At 44.7% G+C, this 18,730-nt stretch overlaps 1 protein-coding gene across 1 annotated transcript; it reads right to left on the bottom strand.

The window, feature by feature from the left end:
- Window positions 1–1,209: 1,209 nt before the first annotated feature.
- LOC112102270 (keratin, type I cytoskeletal 19-like) lies at window positions 1,210–11,451 on the bottom strand. Its single transcript, XM_024193439.1, has 8 exons — window positions 10,946–11,451; window positions 8,261–8,343; window positions 5,176–5,332; window positions 4,781–4,942; window positions 4,526–4,651; window positions 4,145–4,365; window positions 3,123–3,151; window positions 1,210–1,491 (listed from the first exon to the last, which is right to left on the bottom strand). Coding segments are annotated over exons 1-7 (1,191 nt in total). The 5' UTR covers window positions 11,387–11,451; the 3' UTR covers window positions 1,210–1,491; window positions 3,123–3,150.
- Between the last annotated feature and the right edge of the window lie 7,279 nt (window positions 11,452–18,730).

Genomic DNA, 18,730 nt, shown 5'->3' with positions numbered 1-18,730 from the left:
GCAATTTGATATGAAACATTTGTTAGAAAGTGAGTCAGCAACTTTGAATGAAGATACAGAAGCCTCTTTGTGTTTGATGCGTTACAGACTTCTCCCTCTGCTCCCACAGGCAGAGGTAAAATATAAAGGTATACTGTTTTAGAACAAGCTTCATCTCTACCAAAGCTAATACTTTTATTCATGACCTGCAATACTCCCAGCTCTTCTGATTCTGTGCTCACCTCCAGCTCTGCCAAGGTACCTCAGTGCAACTTCTGTTCCTGTCTTAGTCTCCCCCTCACTCCCTTGCCTTTGTCAATGCACCTCAGTCCTGATCTGTGTGGGTAGGATTCTGTGGTGGGGACAAGAGGTGTTTTCATTATTTTTCCCCCTGTGGTTATTTTTCAATCAGACAACTTTCTAATGTGATCTTGCCAGATTCCAACAAATTAAGCCAGGACAGGCCGTGTCAGTACTTGGAAAGAAATCTCCAAGGAATACCCAGGGTGCTGCAGGAAATGGTGTTGGCAATTCCCATGAGTCACTACCAAATGAATGCACCAGTATGGTGTTTGCCCCCATGATTAAAAAGGGTTTGCTCACACTTTGTGGATGAGATTCATGGTCTTGGGATACTTCTGGATACCCAGATGCTCTCGCAATCCCAGGTACTGTATTAGCCAGATGTGCCTTTTCTTGTCTGTGCTTGGCACAGAGAATGCAGCTGTTCTCTCTAATGTGGAAGTTGTCACAGTGCTCCATGCCTTTTCCACCTACAGATTAGAATTACTGCCATGCTACACTTGAAGACCATTCTGAAACTAACATTGATACAAAATGCTTTGGTTGGTTTACTTATCAGCGCTAATTACAGGGGATGTGTTACATCAACACTGCAGAGGTTGAATTGGCTTCCTGGTCACTTCCTTTTAGTATGAGGATAAATGTGTTTGACTATATAGTGCATGAAAAGATTTTACACAACTTTCCATCTTGAAGGATCCTATATGTTTCTATTGGATCTCACTCCATTTACATACTTTTGACATACTTTATTCTTCCACCCATGAACACCGGTTCCCACTCACCATGTTTTTACCAAGAGTACTTTAATAGTCCTTTTCAGTTGGCCCCAGCATTGCTATTCATAATAATATCTCTTCAGTATATCACAATAACCAGACATAAGTAAAGTTTGCATAAATCAGATGATTTTATTAGACAGTAGAAACAGCAAAGATAGTAGTAAAAGAGAACTGGAAATGCAAGAACAGCTAACCCAGTTCATAAATGTATCACTAATAAATGGCCCTATTCTACCTTGACCATTGTGTGGTCTAGAATTTCTTAGAAATGAATATCTCAAAGCACTACTGTCTGTTTGTGATGGCACCCTTTGGTACTGATTCCTGCTTGTCTAGTGTTTTTATTCTTCGAAAGTAAGATAGTCTGAGTCTCTTCAGTAGTTCTTTCCATCAGCCACCTTGTCTCTTTTGCTGCTGCTTTGAGAACCTGCAGTACATAAGGAGGTAAAGAACAACGATTACACAGGTGAAAACAGCTTCAGCGGGTGGAGAGAAAAGTTTAGCTCCAACCTCAACTCTCAATCCTCCCTCTCAGAACTTTTCTTTGTAATATCATTGAATTTGAAGCATGTGTCACTTCCACAGTATTTTGCAAGATACTGTGGACCCAAGAACATTCACAGCAAATTCTCCTTAAATGTGTGCATAATAGTTCTGAACTGGTCAGTCTTGAATTTCTTCATAGTCCTGTCACCCATAGGAATGACTATGTGCTTGGCTGTGTACATAGCCATTTATTGTGCTTAGATACTTCTCCCCAGCTTTAGTATCTTGCTGTGACTATATAAAGATCCCTAGCAAGGAGCTGTAATCTGTTAAAAATTTCTAACTAGATGGAATGGCATTCATTGTCTGAATTCTATCAATCACCGGGAGTAATGTAGGGTTGCCAACGTTCTGATTTCAGAAAACCAAACACCCTTGCCCTTCTCCCTGCCCTGCCCCTTCCCTGAGACCCCACCCCTGCTCCGCCCCTTCTCTGAGGCCCCGCTCCCAACTCACTCCATTGCCCGTCCCTCCGTCGCTTGCTCTCCCCCCACCCTCGCTCACTTGCTCATTTTCACCAGGCTGGGGCAAGGGGTTGGGGTGCGGGAGGGGGTGAGAGCTCCAGCTCGGGTCGCAGGCTCTGGGGTGGGGCCGGGAATGAGGGATTTGGGGTGTAGGAGGGGGCTCCGGGCTGGGGTGTGGGGCCGAGGAGTTCAGAGTGTGGGAGGGGACTCCGGGCTGGGGCAGGGGGTTGAGGGCTCCGGCTAGGGGTGCGGGCTCCAGAGTGGGGCCAGAAATGAGGGGTTCAGGGTGCAGGAGGGGGCTCCAGGCTGGGGAGTGGGTTGGAGTGTGGGGAGGGTGAGGGCTCCAGCTGGAGGTGCGGGAACTGGGGTGGGGCTGGGGATGAGGGTGGGGAAGGAGCATGGCTGGGGGCAGGGCAAGGTGGTTCGGTTTTGTGCGATTAGAAAGTTGGCAACCTTAGAGGGGGCGTGGGGTGAAGGCTCTAGGAGGGAATTTGAGTGCAGGAGGGGACTCAAGGCTGGGGATGGGGCAGGGGGTTGGGGTGTGGGAAGGGGTGCGGGCTCCAGGCAGCACTTACCTCAGGCGGCTCCCTGAAGCGGCCGGCAGGTGCCTGTGGCCCCTATGCACAGGGGTGGCCAGGGAGGCTTCACGCACAGCCCTCGCCTGCAGGCACCGCCCCTGCAGCTCCCATTGGCCACGGTTCCAGGCCAATGGGAGCAGCGGAGCCAGCTCTTGGGGCAGGGGCAGCGCGCAGAGCCTCCTTGGCTGCTCCTGTGCCTAGGAGCCGCAGGGACGGTGGCGGACGATTCTGGGAGCCACGCAGAGCCAGGGCAGGCAGGGATCCTGCCTTAGCCCTGCTGCACCTTTAACGGCCCAGTCAGCAGTACTGACCAGAGCCGCCAGGGTCCCTTTTTGACCGGGCGTTCCAGTTACAGACCGGACGTGTGGCATAGGCACCAAGATGGATACCACTCATCAACAGATTCTTCTTTTTATAAAATAAAAATACTCTGCCTTTTAAAGGTTCCCATAAAGAGAAAGGATCCTTACCAGCAGTTCCAGATAGGGTCCAAAACATCCTGTGGCACAAAGAGAAAATAATTATAGCAAAGAACAATCACAAATATCAAGTGTTGGATGACAGGAAGATATGAAAAAGTAAAGTCTCTCTATCAGGCGCCCTTTTCAGCATCAGGAACGAAAGGTTTATCTCCTTGCTGGCTCCTGTACTGACTCTTCTGCTCCTTAGCTCAGGGAAGAGGAAACTATAGAAAATGTGTCAGAAAAGGACAGAAGTGGCAAAGAGGATTCTGGAACTAGGGAAATAAATTAAATATGAGAGATTTAAGAGTCTGTCCAAGCCCAAATGGTTTTTCATGTTCCAGAATATGAGGAATGTTTTCCCTTTGGTGCCACACATGAACTGAGAGAAGGCTATGGCACCATGTCTGGGGTAAAGTTATACTGCTGTTTGAAATTAGCTAGATCCTGGGTCTGCATTCAAATCCCTCCTTAAGATTCACTTCCACCATGATGCCTACAAGAAAAGAACCAGCTGTGGATATTTGGAGATAATCTATTTATTTTATAAAACAACACTAACAACATTGTGTTATTAAGACATTGTGTAACTAATAGCCAGTTACCACCTTGATTACTTTACTTATATATTCTACTTCTTTCCTCTACCCTTTGTCTGTTTGTCATTTAGATTTGAAACTCTTTGGGGCAGAGACTGTGCCTTCTTTTATTTTTTGAAAGCAACTAGCATGGTGTAGGCATTACTGGAAACAAATAATAAACTAACTAGTAATAATTAATCAATTAATAAAAATAGTAAATAATTAATGTAGCTATATATAATGCAAAATAATAAATCCCATCTGCATAACATAGGTAGGATCACTGACATTTGCAGATTTGTCATGTATCCTGCCAATGTCGTCCACTGGACATTTTAGAGTCTCCAAGTGTATTTTACATGGAACATACTGTGGTGCAGAGTTCCCACAGAACTATCATGACAGTGTTACAACCCTCAAATGTCTTTTGCAGTGAGTATAGTTACATACTAGGAGTCTTGGCCTTCCAGCAGCTGGCGGTAAGTGGCAATCTCCTGCTCCAGACGGGTCTTGATGTCCATGAGTTGCTTGTAGTCACTATTCTGCCGCTCCATATCAGCTCGAAGGTCAGTCAGCTGTGCCTCAATGTTTCCAATCAGGTGCTGGATCTGTGCCAGCTGGGCACCATAGCGATTCTCAGTGTCTGCCAAGGTGCCTTCCAAGGCAGCTTTCTGAGAATAGAGAAGTTGGAAGAAAAAAAATTCAAAGGCTGTCACCAAATACAGGATTGGTCTTTAGAAAGGAAACACCCTTGATTAGGGGTCACTTATCACTATATCTTTCCTAGCAGGGATTTATAAATTGCAAATCTTGGGAGAAATTGCCACATACCATGCTAAGCTGGGACTGAAGCTCTATCTCCAGGCCTTGGAGGGTGCGTCTCAGATCTGTGATTTCAGTCTTGCTGGTCTGCAGCTGTTCAGTATTGATGGCTACTTCTTGGTTCAGCTCTTCAGTCTGAAGCAGGGAAAACATTTGATAAATGGAGTGCAGTTTTCTGAAGATCATGAAAGGCTGTAGGAGCCCTTTTCTACAAGAAGTTTGAAATTATTTTCTTCTGTCTTGTATTGTTTTATTTTTTTTTACCTTACTGTTGAACCAAGTTTCAGCATCCTTCCTGTTTTTCTCAGCCATGACTTCATACTGGTCTCTCATGTCAGCCAGGATCTTGGTCAGATCAATACCTGGAGCAGAGTCAACCTCAACACTGACTTGGCCACCTGTTTGCCCACCCAGGGCTTTCATTTCCTATAGTAACATTGCAGAGAAAGACACAAGAAGGCACAAGCATTAGTGAAAGACACTACTAATCTCTCTTGAATTCACCCACTCTCCTCAAGAGCTAATGTACCCAATCTATAAAGAGGCTTTTTATATTCTACTAGAAAGCCCAACATAACTGAGAAAGTTCAGATTCCCTCCTACATATCAGTCATCTTTTTCCTACTGCTATTTTCAAATGTACGCTTTGGGTTTTTTACCTCCTCATGGTTCTTCTTTAGGTAAGCCAGCTCCTCCTTCAGGCTTTCTATCTGCATCTCCAGGTCAGTTCTGGCCAGGGTCAGCTCATCCATGACTCTTCGCAGGCCACTGATGTCAGCCTCAACACTCATACGCAGCGCCTGCTCTGTTTCATACCTTCAAAAAAGCAGACAAAAACAGAAGAAACCCAAGAGTTATTAAAATCTAGAACAAGGGGCAAATAGTATTTATTACCATTTGCGTTTGACTTTGACTTTAGTTTTCTTCATTGTATAAAAAAGCCCGATGTAAGCAGAGTCAGGATGAGCTCTACCCTGACATCTGGTGGTGAATTATGGCGAGTGTGGAAAAGAACTCCAGGGGCTGATCTTGTTTGCATAGGCACACCCACTCGCCTGGCAGGAAACACAGCAACTGAAAGTGGTTACTTTGGCTGGTGTGGGATCCCCAGTTTCTCTATTATTGGGGCAGGAAGAATAAAGTTTTGTTACCCCGATTCTGTGAATCAAGGCCAGTGGAACTGTTGTATGACAGAAGGACTGAGTGAGTCCTTCACCATTACCTAAGTAGCACTTGCTTGACAAGGGGCATGGGTTACAAAACCCAGTGAATTGAGAGAGGATGGGGACAGGTATTTGTACCTGATGGTATGGGCCCCCTCTGAGGGTTTGAAACACCAATTGCATCACCTCCTCTCTCTACTGTTGAATGTCAGAGCTAACTTTGATTCCCTTAGGAGTCTAGTAACAGGCTGCTGAGCTGAATTCACTTTGGGCCAATGGTGCACCAGCACTGGGGCTCCCCTACTATACTATGAGCTGAAATCGCTAAGAGCTGAAATCACAAAAGAGCTGATGTTATTAAGAGCTGAGATCACTGAGGCTGCGTTAACTAGTGGGAGAGCCTGAAGCTATATTGCTCAGCAGCTGGTGGAGCAATTTGTGGGGACGACTGGAGGAGCAGCGAGCGGCGTGGCGCCTTGCGGGGCCGGTTGGAGTGGCCCAAGGAACGGCGAGTGGAGCTGTGTGCGGGGACGGCTGGAACGGCTCACAGGTCGGTGAGCGGAGTGGAGCGGAGCAGTTCGTAGAGTGGAGCAGTTCGTGGGATGGCAGGAAAGTGGACTGGCTCGTGGTAAAGGCTGCGGCGGAACCCCCACGGAGAAACAGATGGCTGGCCAGCCTCGGATCACGTAAGGTGCCCCTTAACACCCTGCGTGCCCCCCCCCTTTTTACTCTGGGGCTGCACTGACCGGGGCAGAGACTTTGGGGGTTGTTGGACTTTTGGGACTTTGGGTGGTTGCTGGACCCAAGAGACTTTGGGGATGTTGGACTTTGGGGACTCTGGTGATTTTTGGGTTGCTGGATTCAAGAACCAAAGGGAAAGGACACAGCCCAATTTGCTGGGGTGGGTTTTGCTCATGGTTTGTGTTATGAATCCTGTTTGTGGTGTTTTTCCAATTTTATGCTGATGTCGTTTACCTCATGTCATTAAACATTTTCTGCTACACTCAGACTCCGTGCTTGCGAGAGGGGAAGTATTGCCTCTTAGAGGTACCCAGGGGGGTGTTATGTAATTGTCCCAGGTCACTGGGTGGGGGCTCGAGCCGGTTTTGCATTGTGTTATTGAAACGGAACCCCTAGATACAGAACCCGGCCCTTGTTGCTGCCAACTTAGATGGGCAGAAGGGTTACACCTATATTTGTAATACTGAATCTATCCCAATACTTTGCACATAGGTTGGTATGAGCAGTATAACTTACGTGACATGTACAGCACTGCTCTAATTTAATGTATGGAATTTAATGATATTACTTTAATAGAGCAAGACATTGTGCAGGAAGGTGTTGTGTGATCTTCCCTCTACACTCTATACATTTACCTTGTAGGATGCTATACTACAATTTTTCTAATCTTTATACAGCTCCTTATATGGCTCTACAGAGTCATTCTCAGCATCCTCATTATTGTAGCTATTATTAACTTTGTTGAATTGTGTCATGATTTTTATAGACTGGTGTCTGCTAACATATAGGAGGAGGTCCACCCAACCCATTAAGATTGGTTGATTAAGCCAGGTACATTGTGAAACCCATATTATACATTGGCTATATCTATTTTCAGAACACATTTGTATTGTCTAGTTTTAATGCATGGGCTTTAGTGACATTCCTTTTGCTTTTCCAAATAATAATAACATGAAGATCTGCCTGTCTTTCAGTTAGGGTTGCCAACTTTCTAATCACACAAAACCAAACACCCCTGCCCCGCTCCTTCTCCGAGGCCCCACCCCCGCTTGCTCCCATCCCCCCTCCCTCCATCGCTCGCTCTCCCCCACCCTCACTCACTCAGGGGGTTGGGGTGTAGGAGGGGGGTGGCGGCTCCAGCTGGGGGTGTGGGCTCTGGGTGGGGCCAGGGTTTTGGGGTTTGGGAAAGGGCTCCAGGCAGGGGTTGGGGTGCAGGGAGGTATGGGCTCTGGGCTGGGGGTGCAGGCTCTGAGTGGGCCCAGAAATTAGGGGTTCAGGGTGCAGGAGAGGGCTCTGGGCTAGGGCAGGGGATGAAGGGTTTGGGGTGCAGGAGGGGGCTGGGGCAGGGTGTTTGGGAGGGTGCGAGCTCCGGGAGGGAGTTTGGGTGTTGGAGGGGACTCCGGGCTGGGGCAGGGGATTCGGGGTGCAGGGTCCCGGTGGCACTTGCCATGGCTCCCAGGTATCGGCTGCCAGGTCCCTGCAGCCACTAGATGCATGGGTGGCCAGGGAGGCTCTGCGGGTCGCGGTTACTGGCCAATGCGAGCTGCGGAGCCGGCTCTCAGGGTGGGGGCAGCACGCAGAGCTTTCCTGGCCGTCCATGATCCATGGGGTCGCAGGGACCTGGTGGCCGCTTCCGGGAGACATGGGGAGCTATGGCTGGCAGGGAGCCTGCCTTAGCCCAGGGCCCCCACTGCACCGCTGACCGGACTTTTAATGACCCGGTAGTGGTGCTGACCGGAGCCACCGGGTCCCTTTTTGACTGGGCGTTCTAGTCGAAAACTGGACGCCTGGCAACCTGTCTTTCAGTATGTATCTCCTTGCCTTAGAGGAATTTACTTACTTGGTTTTGAAGTCATCAGCAGCCAGCCTGGCATTATCAATCTGCAGAACAATCTTGGAGTTGTCAATGGTGGCAGCAAGAATCTGGAAAAAGCCAAATGGCACAGCCTGAGTCACAGTCTAGGCTGAAATGACCATATGCCTCCATTCATTACAATCCAGGATAAAAGATGTAAGAAATTCTGGTGAAATTCTAACGAAGCTATGGGGGGCTTTAAAGTTGAGTAACTGACATTTCAGGTCTTTTTGTTTTATTCCTAAAGTAGGCCTGTCTCTCTTTGATCAAGGGCAGTAGGGTCTTCAGTTAACATACTGGACAAAATTAATCTCTGATATAACTCCACTCAAGGCTGTGAAGCTACACCAGGAATGGATCTGCCCCTTTCTTTGTGTGATCTGCCATTAAGGATCTACCCATCAGTTTCTGAGATGTAGCACGTAGATCAGGAAATGACTCCTCCTCTGGGCAGGCTCACTGAATTCCACTGACATCGTCAGAGTTATACCTACCACGGGATTAAAGAGCCACAAGGAGACAGAGGTGCTGAGCCAAGGAAGTCTGCTGAGTCTCCCCGGCCAGAAATTCTGCTCAGGAGGCTTTTATCTGTGTTAGCCCTGACCAGAGATTTGGGGGTTCATGTTACTTTTATATAAATAAAAACAAATTATGCCTTTGTATATAACTCCATAATGGAATACAATATAATAGTAATCTATGAAAATTCTATATCACATTTGTATAGAGTTTGAATGTATTTTATCTCCTAGCCTAATCATACAGCAGGTTCCCCAGCTCCAGAATGCTGAGTGATTCCTGTAACACACCATGAACAGCCACACAGAGAGTTCTGTTTACTTAAAACTTTTTCCCTGTGTACCTTACCTGACAAATATACTTTTATGAGCCACCTTATGTGGAGTTGGGAAGGAATTTTCCCCCAGGTCAGATTAGTGGGGACCTTGGCAGGGTTTCACCTTTCTCTGCGGTGTGTGGATGCAGGTCACTTGCCAGAATTATCTGGATATATGTCACTTTATCATTTCCCTTCCATTGCAGGGCCTTGGGCATTGGTCTCTCCAGTTCTCTGCCTGTGGCACATAATAGTCTGGTCTCTTGTGGACTGTAATACTTTGCTCTAATTTTGATGGCTAGATTTTGGGTGGTGTTGATGGCCTGTGGTTTATGGAAGGTCAGACTAGATGATCTGGTAGTCTCTTGTGGCCTTAAATTCTGTGACTATCAGAAATCAATAGGTCACCTGGGAAAGCAGCGGAAGCTGCTCACTCTCATGAGTTGGGAATAAAGAGCAAGAGCCCAGGAGATTTAAAATGAGAGAATCTAATTCCAGCTCTTCTTTTTCAGAGGTTCATTTCCAAAATCAGTGCAGTGTGAGCGAGGTAAGCCCAAGGGAAAGGAAACTGTGTGGGTGGGGTCATGAACTTCACACTAAGATCTGAAAAATAAACTTTAGGTTTTCTCATGAGACTGAGTGTTTACATAGTTCAGTCAGCAATCATGTATGTCTTCTAAGGTGTGTACCACCCTTAAACAAACTGTTATTGTGCACTAATGAATTTGCTGGGGCAGAACAAATCCTGTATTGTATGCACTTAGTTTAGTTAATCTCGGCTGTTTCTTTTTTCATTAAGTAACATATTTAAACACTTCAAAGTTCAAGCTCAGGAGGCAAAATAAAAAGGGTTAAAAAAATCTCAGTTTCACGTGTTAAAATTCGGAAGTGTTCCAGCTCACATTTGCAAACCCCGATATCTGGTCAGTTCTTATTTTAACTGTAAATATCAACTCAGAGATAGTCATCTTCTCTGATAACTGGTAAAGCAGTGCACAAACTGGCTGTCCAGAGTCTTCAACAAAAGTGTATGATTGGTAGGTGACTGCAGAGATAGACAGATACCTAGTCGTTTGACAAGATTTAAATTGAAGGATGGCTTTTTTTTTTTTTGATATGCCAAAATCATTCCAAAACCAAATTGATATGACCCTCGTTGACTTCAGTAGGAATTACCTTCACTTACACCAAGGCTAAATTTGGTACAATAACTGTGCAGAATTAATAAAAAAAACGTAAGGACTTTACTACTGTTTTCAGGGGCATTGAGCAAATGTGTTTGTGGGAGTTAGTGGGGCCCTCAAATCATTTCACCATTGACTATTAAAGGTGTCACTTGTGCACATTTTCTTAGCTAACAATTTTAATAGCAGATACATTTCATACTGGGCATTGTCATTGTCCATCCCTTCTGATTCACTACATACTCACATCACCCTTCTACTCTCCCATAATCCACCATTCCTTTTGGCTGGTTTTCTATTGAAGCTTTTCTTTTCATTTCTTATTAAATTTCAGAAATGTAATTGAGGCTGAATTTGTCTTTCATTGTTACTGGAAACTACATAATAAAATAGTTATCATTATTTACAGATAATAACATTTTCCTTTCATCTGCTAATAATAGTCACATGATATATATGCTGTTTTAATAAACATTTGGGTCTAGTAGGGTGACCAGATGTCCTGATTTTATAGGGACAGTCCTGATATTGGGGGCTTTGTCTTATATAGGTGCCAATTAGCCCCCACCCCCTGTCCTGATTTTTCACCCTTGCTGTCTGGTCACCCTAGGGTCTATCCTTAGATCCTTTTTAATAAACTTTAACACCTACCTTGTCTCGAAGATCTTCAATAGTCTTGTAATATAGGCTGTAGTCATGGGCTGGCCCTGGTCCTTGTTTCTGGTACCAGTCTCGGATTTTAACTTCTAGCTCAGAATTTGCCTCCTCCAGAGCACGTACTTTGTCCAGGTAGGACGCCAGGCGGTCATTCAGGTTCTGCATAGTTGACTTTTCATTTCCAGAAAGGAGGCCTCCATCACCACCCCCAAAGCCACCACCAAAGCCACCGTACAAACCACCACCATATCCACCACCAAGGCCACCTCCTACCCCAGAAGAGACAAACCGAGCAGTAGAGACAGAAATACCCCTGCCACCAGATCCTCCATGGATACTTGGAGCCCTGAAGGAACCAACAGCCCGACTGAGTGAGGAACCACTAATATTACCTAGCCCAGAAGAAGTGATTTGCTTCGAGCTGTAAGTGGACATGGTGAGTAGATAGCAAGGATCCAACTCTAAGCACAGTTCACACAGTTTGTGCTCTTGAAGCAGGAGTGAAAGATTCTTTCTCCCACCTGGCGTCTTTTATGCCTTTATGCCTGTGACAATGGGAGTTGTCCATAGAACATGATATGTAAGCCCTGTGGAATTCAACAGCCATAAGCCTTTTGCCAACACTGAAATTCTTCTTATTGGTCAGTCGATATGAAGTGGGCTGTGTTTCTTTGCCAAATACTTTCAGACATACCAGATTTCTTTTTTTTCTCCCTTCTCTTCCTCTTCAGACAAAAGGTGTGATTCACAGTATGTGGCTCTCTGCTCAAAGAGACATTTGTGACTCTAGAATGCTAGTTTACTTATACTGAAACAAAAGACCTTAAGCAAACACCCCTTCTGCACTGTACAGTACCTCTATTGTGAAAACTTTCCTTAGGTAATTTCAGAAGAAGGTTTATAACACATAGTAATGCAGTTAGTGGCTGTTAGGCTGTTAATAGAGCCTTGTATAGAGGGAGCCCAGATGACAAACAGCACTGTGAGGAGAGAGCTTTGGAAAAATAAATTCCCACACTTACCCAACGTTTTCATTACTTCTCCTATAAAATTCTTCTTTCAAAGAAAAATTTCTCAAACACTGGTTCTTTGCTCTCAGTTCCTTCTAGGAGTACCGCAGGACAAAGGGTTTGATGGTAGAAATGACTTACATGAAAATATTTGTTTCTTTTCATAATATGACAGTCTCTTTCAGTGAGCCATGATTTGATTTTTTCCCCTAGCCCCAATTCATAGAATCATAGAATCGTAAGTCTGGAAGGGGCCTCGAGAGGTCATCTAGTCCAGTCCCCTGAACTCCTGGCAGGACTAAGTATTATCTAGACCATCCCTGACAGGTGTTTGTCTAACCTGCTCTTAAAAATCCCCAATGATGGAGATTCCACCACCTCCCCAGGCAATTTATTCCAGTGCTTAACCACCTTGTCAGTTCGGAAGTTTTTTCCTACTGTTTTTCAGATAGTTCTTTAACCTTCACTCGCACAGCATTTCTGGGTTGAGCAGCATAGTGTCAGGTGCATGATTCTAAACTCGTCCTTTCACTTAGCAAAGGGTGTGACTGCCACTGAAAGCAGGGGATAGGAGCAGTATCCCTTACTCCTGCAGTGTAAAAATCCTTTATTATCCAAGATGAATTGGCCAGAAAAGTCATGTTGTTGGTGCTTCTGACTTATCTACAAGAACCCTTACAGCTGGGCCTATCTTTGTCCTTTGTTTGCGTCTCTTTCTTTAGTTGTTTCCCCTCAGCCCCGTCAAGAAATGTTACTTGTAGAATGGCAGGAGCAAAGCAGCCCACCAGCATTGTGCATTGCTGTGGAACAATCCTATTGGTACCACTGCAGGATGGGAGCAGCCCTTCCAAGAACAGAGGAGCATTGCACCATTTGGAAATGCTTCCACTATGGGGAACATTTGGAGCATGAGGTGCCAGGCTGGGGCACTCCTCAGCACCCACCAGCAGCCCTGCAGATCAGCACCTCCCCCTTCCCCCAATGCCTCGGGCCCCGCTGATCAGCTCCTCCCTCTCCCTCACAGTGCCTCCCGCCCACTGTGGATCAGCTGTTCAGCAGCATGTAGGAGGCGCTGGGGGGGAGGAGGAGCGTGGGCAGGAAGAGGCAGGGGAGAGGGTGGGAAGAGGCGGGGTGGGGGTGCAGAAGAGGCAGGGCAGAGGTTTGGGGGAAGGGGTGGAGTGGGGGTAGGACTTAGGGTGGATCAGGGGTCGAGCACCCCCCCGGCAACTAAGAAAGACGGTGCCTCTGCTCCTTGGATACAATCCGAACAATATAAAAATAAGAGCTAAGCCAAACAAGATACCTACTCCAACTCAGTGCCTGTGGATAATCCTCACGTACACAGTGAAATGCAGCAGGTGTTTAAAAGTGCCCAGCAGTGTTACATGCAACTTGTTCACATAATTCCACTGACTGCAAACTTCAGGCCAAATTTACATAGAGAGAGTGTAAATACCCAAGTTGCAAAGTAGAAATTGCAGGTTACCTGGACCAACAAGTTTATTTTTTCTTCCAAAAAGTTCTATGCACAGGCAGTGGCAGTGCAAGCTTTCCTCACATTGCTCTTTCAACCCTGCTATGAAAGTAACACATCTGGGAGAGCAGAGTTTCCATGCTTCACACTTGCTCAGTGCTTGGCCTCTCTTCTGGGTCTCAAGGAAGCACTAAGATATTACAGCCAATTCTAATAGTATTTGTTATGCCCCCTAGGAACTGCACTGAGACCACCAATTCATTTAACAAAGACCATGATCAGACATCGGATGGTAATGATTTTTAGTCACCAGTTAGTACCTATGACCAATAGATGAAGAACTCCATACTCCGTTATTGTCCCATGAGTCATCTATACCATTAAAAAGCTCTAGCAAAAAGAACGAGGAGTACTTGTGGCACCTTAGTGACTAATCTAGCAAAAAGAACTTTCTGTCTCAAGAGCTGGGCTCTTCAAAGTTTCACTATATTGATCAACAAGTTAGACTTGTTTAATGGTACCAGCAGTTCTGCGCACAATTTCTTCACCAAGTATTGGGACTCAGATTCCAGAGGACAGAAATTTGAATATACAGATAAATAGCTTGTAGCTAGGAGCTACAATCCAATTTAACAAAGGCTTGTATGCTAGCTGGGCTTGTTTTCTTCCTTCTTGTTTCCTTGTATATGTCTTTTTTTAAACATGTCACAAGATAAATCACAGAGTGTAATCTATTGTATTCAGGCATTGTTGTTTTGAAAGTTTGTGATTTGCACTTACATTTAATAAGAGAAATGTCCACTTCAGCGTCTGGTTTGTATAGTACTGTTGGCAAATGTGTGACAAACATCAGACTACCCATCCTAAAAATGCCTAATATATCCTGGATAGGGCTGGCTGTTAATGGCCATTTCTAACATATGGTGACTAGACAATTGAGGCACTTAGATATTTTGCCATGCTGTCTGTTTGAGAGATCCGTATTTCCAGCACAAGCTCCTCTAAACCTAATTGTGGACACTCACTCTGCCTCTAATTGCTTTGTTTTAAAGGCCAGAATATAAAAAAAGGCAACGCAACATTTATTCCTTTCCAACATATAGTGTTGTGCCAACATCGCAGCAGAGTATTTTAGGTGACAAACAAAGACACAAACCCATGGATTCTTTGTTTCTAAGTCTCCTTCACACTGTTAGCAGGTAAGTAGCCCTGAAGAATATCATAGGGATGACCTTTCTCCTCTTCATCATTACAAGCCTCCCTCTCTATTTATCTACTTAAATGGCACAGTATCTGAGAGTTTCCATTTCCTCTTGAACTTTTTACTAGTCTAGGTTGTCTACTACCCTGCTATCATGCCATCCTATCATTCATTACAACTCACCACAATTTGTTGCACACATCACGGTGGACAATTTTGTCACATTGCTTTCAATCATGGATGTTTTAACCCCTACTCCAAAAGAACATCAGAGGGAGCCCTGGAAGTTGGCAGCTGTAATTTTAGACCTCCATGATATCAAATAATGTGGACTTTCAATTGAAATTAATTGCCTAACTACTGTTTTCTCCTTAGAAAATCTGCCCCTCAGTATCTAAGTTCTGCAGCCATAAAGCATAGTGGTGACAGAAATGAACATTGAACTGCATGGTGATCTCATGAGAAGTCACACAGGAAAAACTATTAAATATAAGAAGGTTACTAAGTGACATATCACAATCTCTTGTAATGTATCATATGGTTATTGGGGAGTGAAGTGGTATCACCACTACTGGTCTTTAGCTCTTCTATGCAAATATTCTACAATGGGGGAGGGGTCTAAAATAAAACAAAGTGGATGTAATGAATGTTAAAGCAGAAGCCAAATCTTGGAATGCTTTGTAAGAACTGGCTTCCAGCAAACTACGCTGGTAAGTGGTGTGAGAAAGAGGCTCCCCATTCCCAATCCTCTGCTTGGGAATTTTTTATTTTTTTTTAGTGAATTTAGTGCTTATAAAGTGGTGAACTGAGAGGACTGATTCATAAATTCATTCATAAATTCACAGTTTAAGGCCAAAAGAGTCCAATAACCCTAACTGCTGTTATCAGTTCACCTCTTAATCTTCTTTCTGATCAGCTACACAGATGAGCTCTTTATGTCTCTGGAAGGATATTCTCCAGCCCTTGAATTATTTCTGTGGCTCTTTTCTGCACACACTCCTATTTTGCAACATCCTTTTAAAATGTGCAAAACAGAACTCTATGTAGTATTACATTATTGGTCTTCCCAATGCCATATACAAAGGTACAGTCATCCTTCCACTTCTACTCACTACTTGCCTCTTTATACATCCAAGGGTCGCATTGGCCCTTTTTGCCACAGCATCCCACTGGATGTTGAGCTGCTTGTCCACTATGACCCCTAAATCCTTTTCAGTCACTGCTTTCCAGGATACAGTCCACCATTCTCTAAGTATGGCCTGTGGTCTTTGTTCCTAGATGTATTACTTTTCATTTGACTGTAGCAAAATGCATTTTGTTTGAATGTTTCAGTTTACCAAGCGATCCAGATTGCTCTGTATGATTGCCCTGTCCTCATCATTGCTTACCACTCCACTGGCAGTGGTTTTATATTTATTTCCAGATCATTTATGAAAATGTTGAATAGCATCAGGCTCAGTACTGATCCCTGTGGAACGCCACTAGAAACACCCCCCATTCAATTATGATTCCCCACTGACACCTACTTTTGGTGATCTCTCCATTTGCCAGTTCATAATTGACTTAATGTGTGCTTTCTTGATATTGTATGGGTCTATTGATTTAATCAGAATGTCATGCAAGACTAGATCAAATGCCTTACAAAAATCTAAGGGTTGAAAGCACTGACTGCTAAGCCACACCCTGGGACTTTCACTGTGCTGTAGCATTGTCCACACAGCGAGTTAGTGCACACCACACTGGAGCAGCATAGATTGACATCCTGGCTAGCCACACACTGACTTGGTATGTAGACAAGCCTAAGTATATTGCATCTCTCCAAACTTGCAATCTGCCAAAGAAGGAAATCAGGCTTGTTTGACAAGAGCTATTTCCCATAAAGCCAGGTTGACTGGCATAAATTATATTCCTATCCTTTAATTTTTTACCAGTTGAATCCTGTATCAAGTTTGCCATTATTTTGCTCAGGACTGATATCAGGATAACAGAGCTATACTTATCCAGATCATCCCACTTGCTGTTTTTTAATATTGGCATGATAACAGCACTCTTCCAGTCTTCTGGCATTTCCCCTGTATTCCAAGATTTATTAAAAATTAACAACAGTGAACCAGAGATATCCTCAGCCAATTCCAGTAGACTCTTAGGTGAATATTATATGGGCCTGCTGATGTAGATATTATTTAACATCTTCCTCTGTTACTAATGGACTGGAAAGTACATCATCCTCATGTGATTCGAGTACATTATCATGCTTTTTTCAAAATATTGAACAGAAATATTTGTTGAACACTTTTGCCTTTTCTGCATCATTATAAACAGTTTTACTGCCTCCATTTAGTAATGCTAGTAATGCTACCATCGCTAGGATTTCTTTTGTTCCTAATATACATCAAAACTTCTTATTGGCCCTAGGCCTGCCAGCCATGGATATTTCCCTAATGTCTTTAGCTTCTCATATCAATTTTCTATACTTCATAATTTCTAATTTATATTGATGGCTATTTCCCCTTTTTTCCATTTGCTGTATAGTGCTTTTTCATTTCTAATTGCTATTTTCACTTCACTAGTGAACCAGCAGTGGCTTAGTGATAATACATAAAGAGCAAATATCTGCACATCACCTGACAGTTCATTACATGGCATCTAATAGTGATATGGTCACTCTAGAGCAGTATTTCCCAAAGGTGGGTCCCAACCCACCAGTGGGTTGTGGGAAAGTTGTATATGTGTCACCCTATCCAGGGCTGGATTAACCCATCACTGGCCTTGGCCTGGGCAAACATACACTTCTCTCAGTGCGGAGAGGAGGCCTGGTGCGGTGGGGTAGGTTGGAGTGTGAGTCCACCTGGTACTTACCCTCCAGCAGCATGCCTGGCTTTCTGCTCCAGGTGTGGTGACCTGGCACATGGGGTCACAGCACCAAACTTGAGTGACACTGTGATTCTGTGCATCACGTCACAACACTCAGACTGGGGAGCCAGGACCAGCTTGACAAAGCCCTGGCTGGGATGATTTAGTTGGGGTTGGTCCTGATTGGGGGTTGGACTAGATGACCTCCGGAGGTCTCTTCCAACCCTAATCTTCTATGATTCTATGACCAGCCCCATAGGACAGGAGCTTCCCTAGAACCCCACCTCTCCTCTCCACACTGGGCCAGGATTACAGTTGTGGTACCGGGGTGGAGAGTGTATATATATATATAATGGTGGGTTGCAAAAAAAGACAACTAGCGGTTGGTGGGCTGCCTTAGTAAAAAGTTTGGGACTGCTCTAGAGGCAGCACAGTTGAATTCCTTTTTCTCAATATGGGCTGCTGTGTTCACACAGCTCTCCCAAGCTTGGGATATAAATATAGAATAGCCTTTAGAAAGAAACACAGATGACAGTTTTGCCTGCAGAAGTTCTGAGTGTCCTGCTCAGCCCAGGGCAGGAAAAACCTGCCCAACAGGTAACTGATCCAAATTTTCTCAGGAGGCGAAATGTTCATCTCAACATGTTAGAGTGTCTGCATGAACAGAGAGGAAAACCATTTGTAGCTACAGCAATTTTACTGTGTTGTATGATCATTGTGAATGCTGAAGTGTGTAGTTAGAGCATAAAGTGGCATCAAAGAAATTTTGGATCTGTCATTGCCCAATGATGAAGCTTCATGGGGGAGTTCCATCAACTCTCTGCCTTTTCCACCTAAATGTTCAGGGGAACAACTGGGCAGCCATGCCACTCTACATCCCCTATCATGCCAGACACCGCATCCTCAGGAGAAATCAAGCCAGTGACAAATAGGACAGTCCATAATTTTAGGATTTAAAATATAAAACCTTTTATAAATGATGAGACACAAACAAACCAAACAAAATAATATCAAGGTGCAGTAAGCAAAGCAACCACGTGATCTTGTTGTAACTTCTGTCTCCTGTCCCAGTACTCCCTTGAAGCTAGATTCTCTTACCTGTTAAGTCCACTTTTGATTAATTACATAAGAATGGCCATACTGGGTCAGACCAATGGTCCATCTAGCCCAGTATCCTATCTTCTGACAGCGGCCAATGCCAGGTGCCCCAGAGGGAATGAACAGAACAGGGAATCGTCAAG

This window comes from Terrapene carolina, unplaced genomic scaffold (assembly GCF_002925995.2).
Source record: "Terrapene carolina triunguis isolate 2854851 unplaced genomic scaffold, T_m_triunguis-2.0 Scaffold193, whole genome shotgun sequence".
In the NCBI taxonomy this organism is placed as follows: domain Eukaryota; kingdom Metazoa; phylum Chordata; order Testudines; family Emydidae; genus Terrapene; species Terrapene triunguis.
Note: the sequence above shows the minus strand (reverse complement) of the source record. Positions and strands in the feature narration are given on the sequence as shown.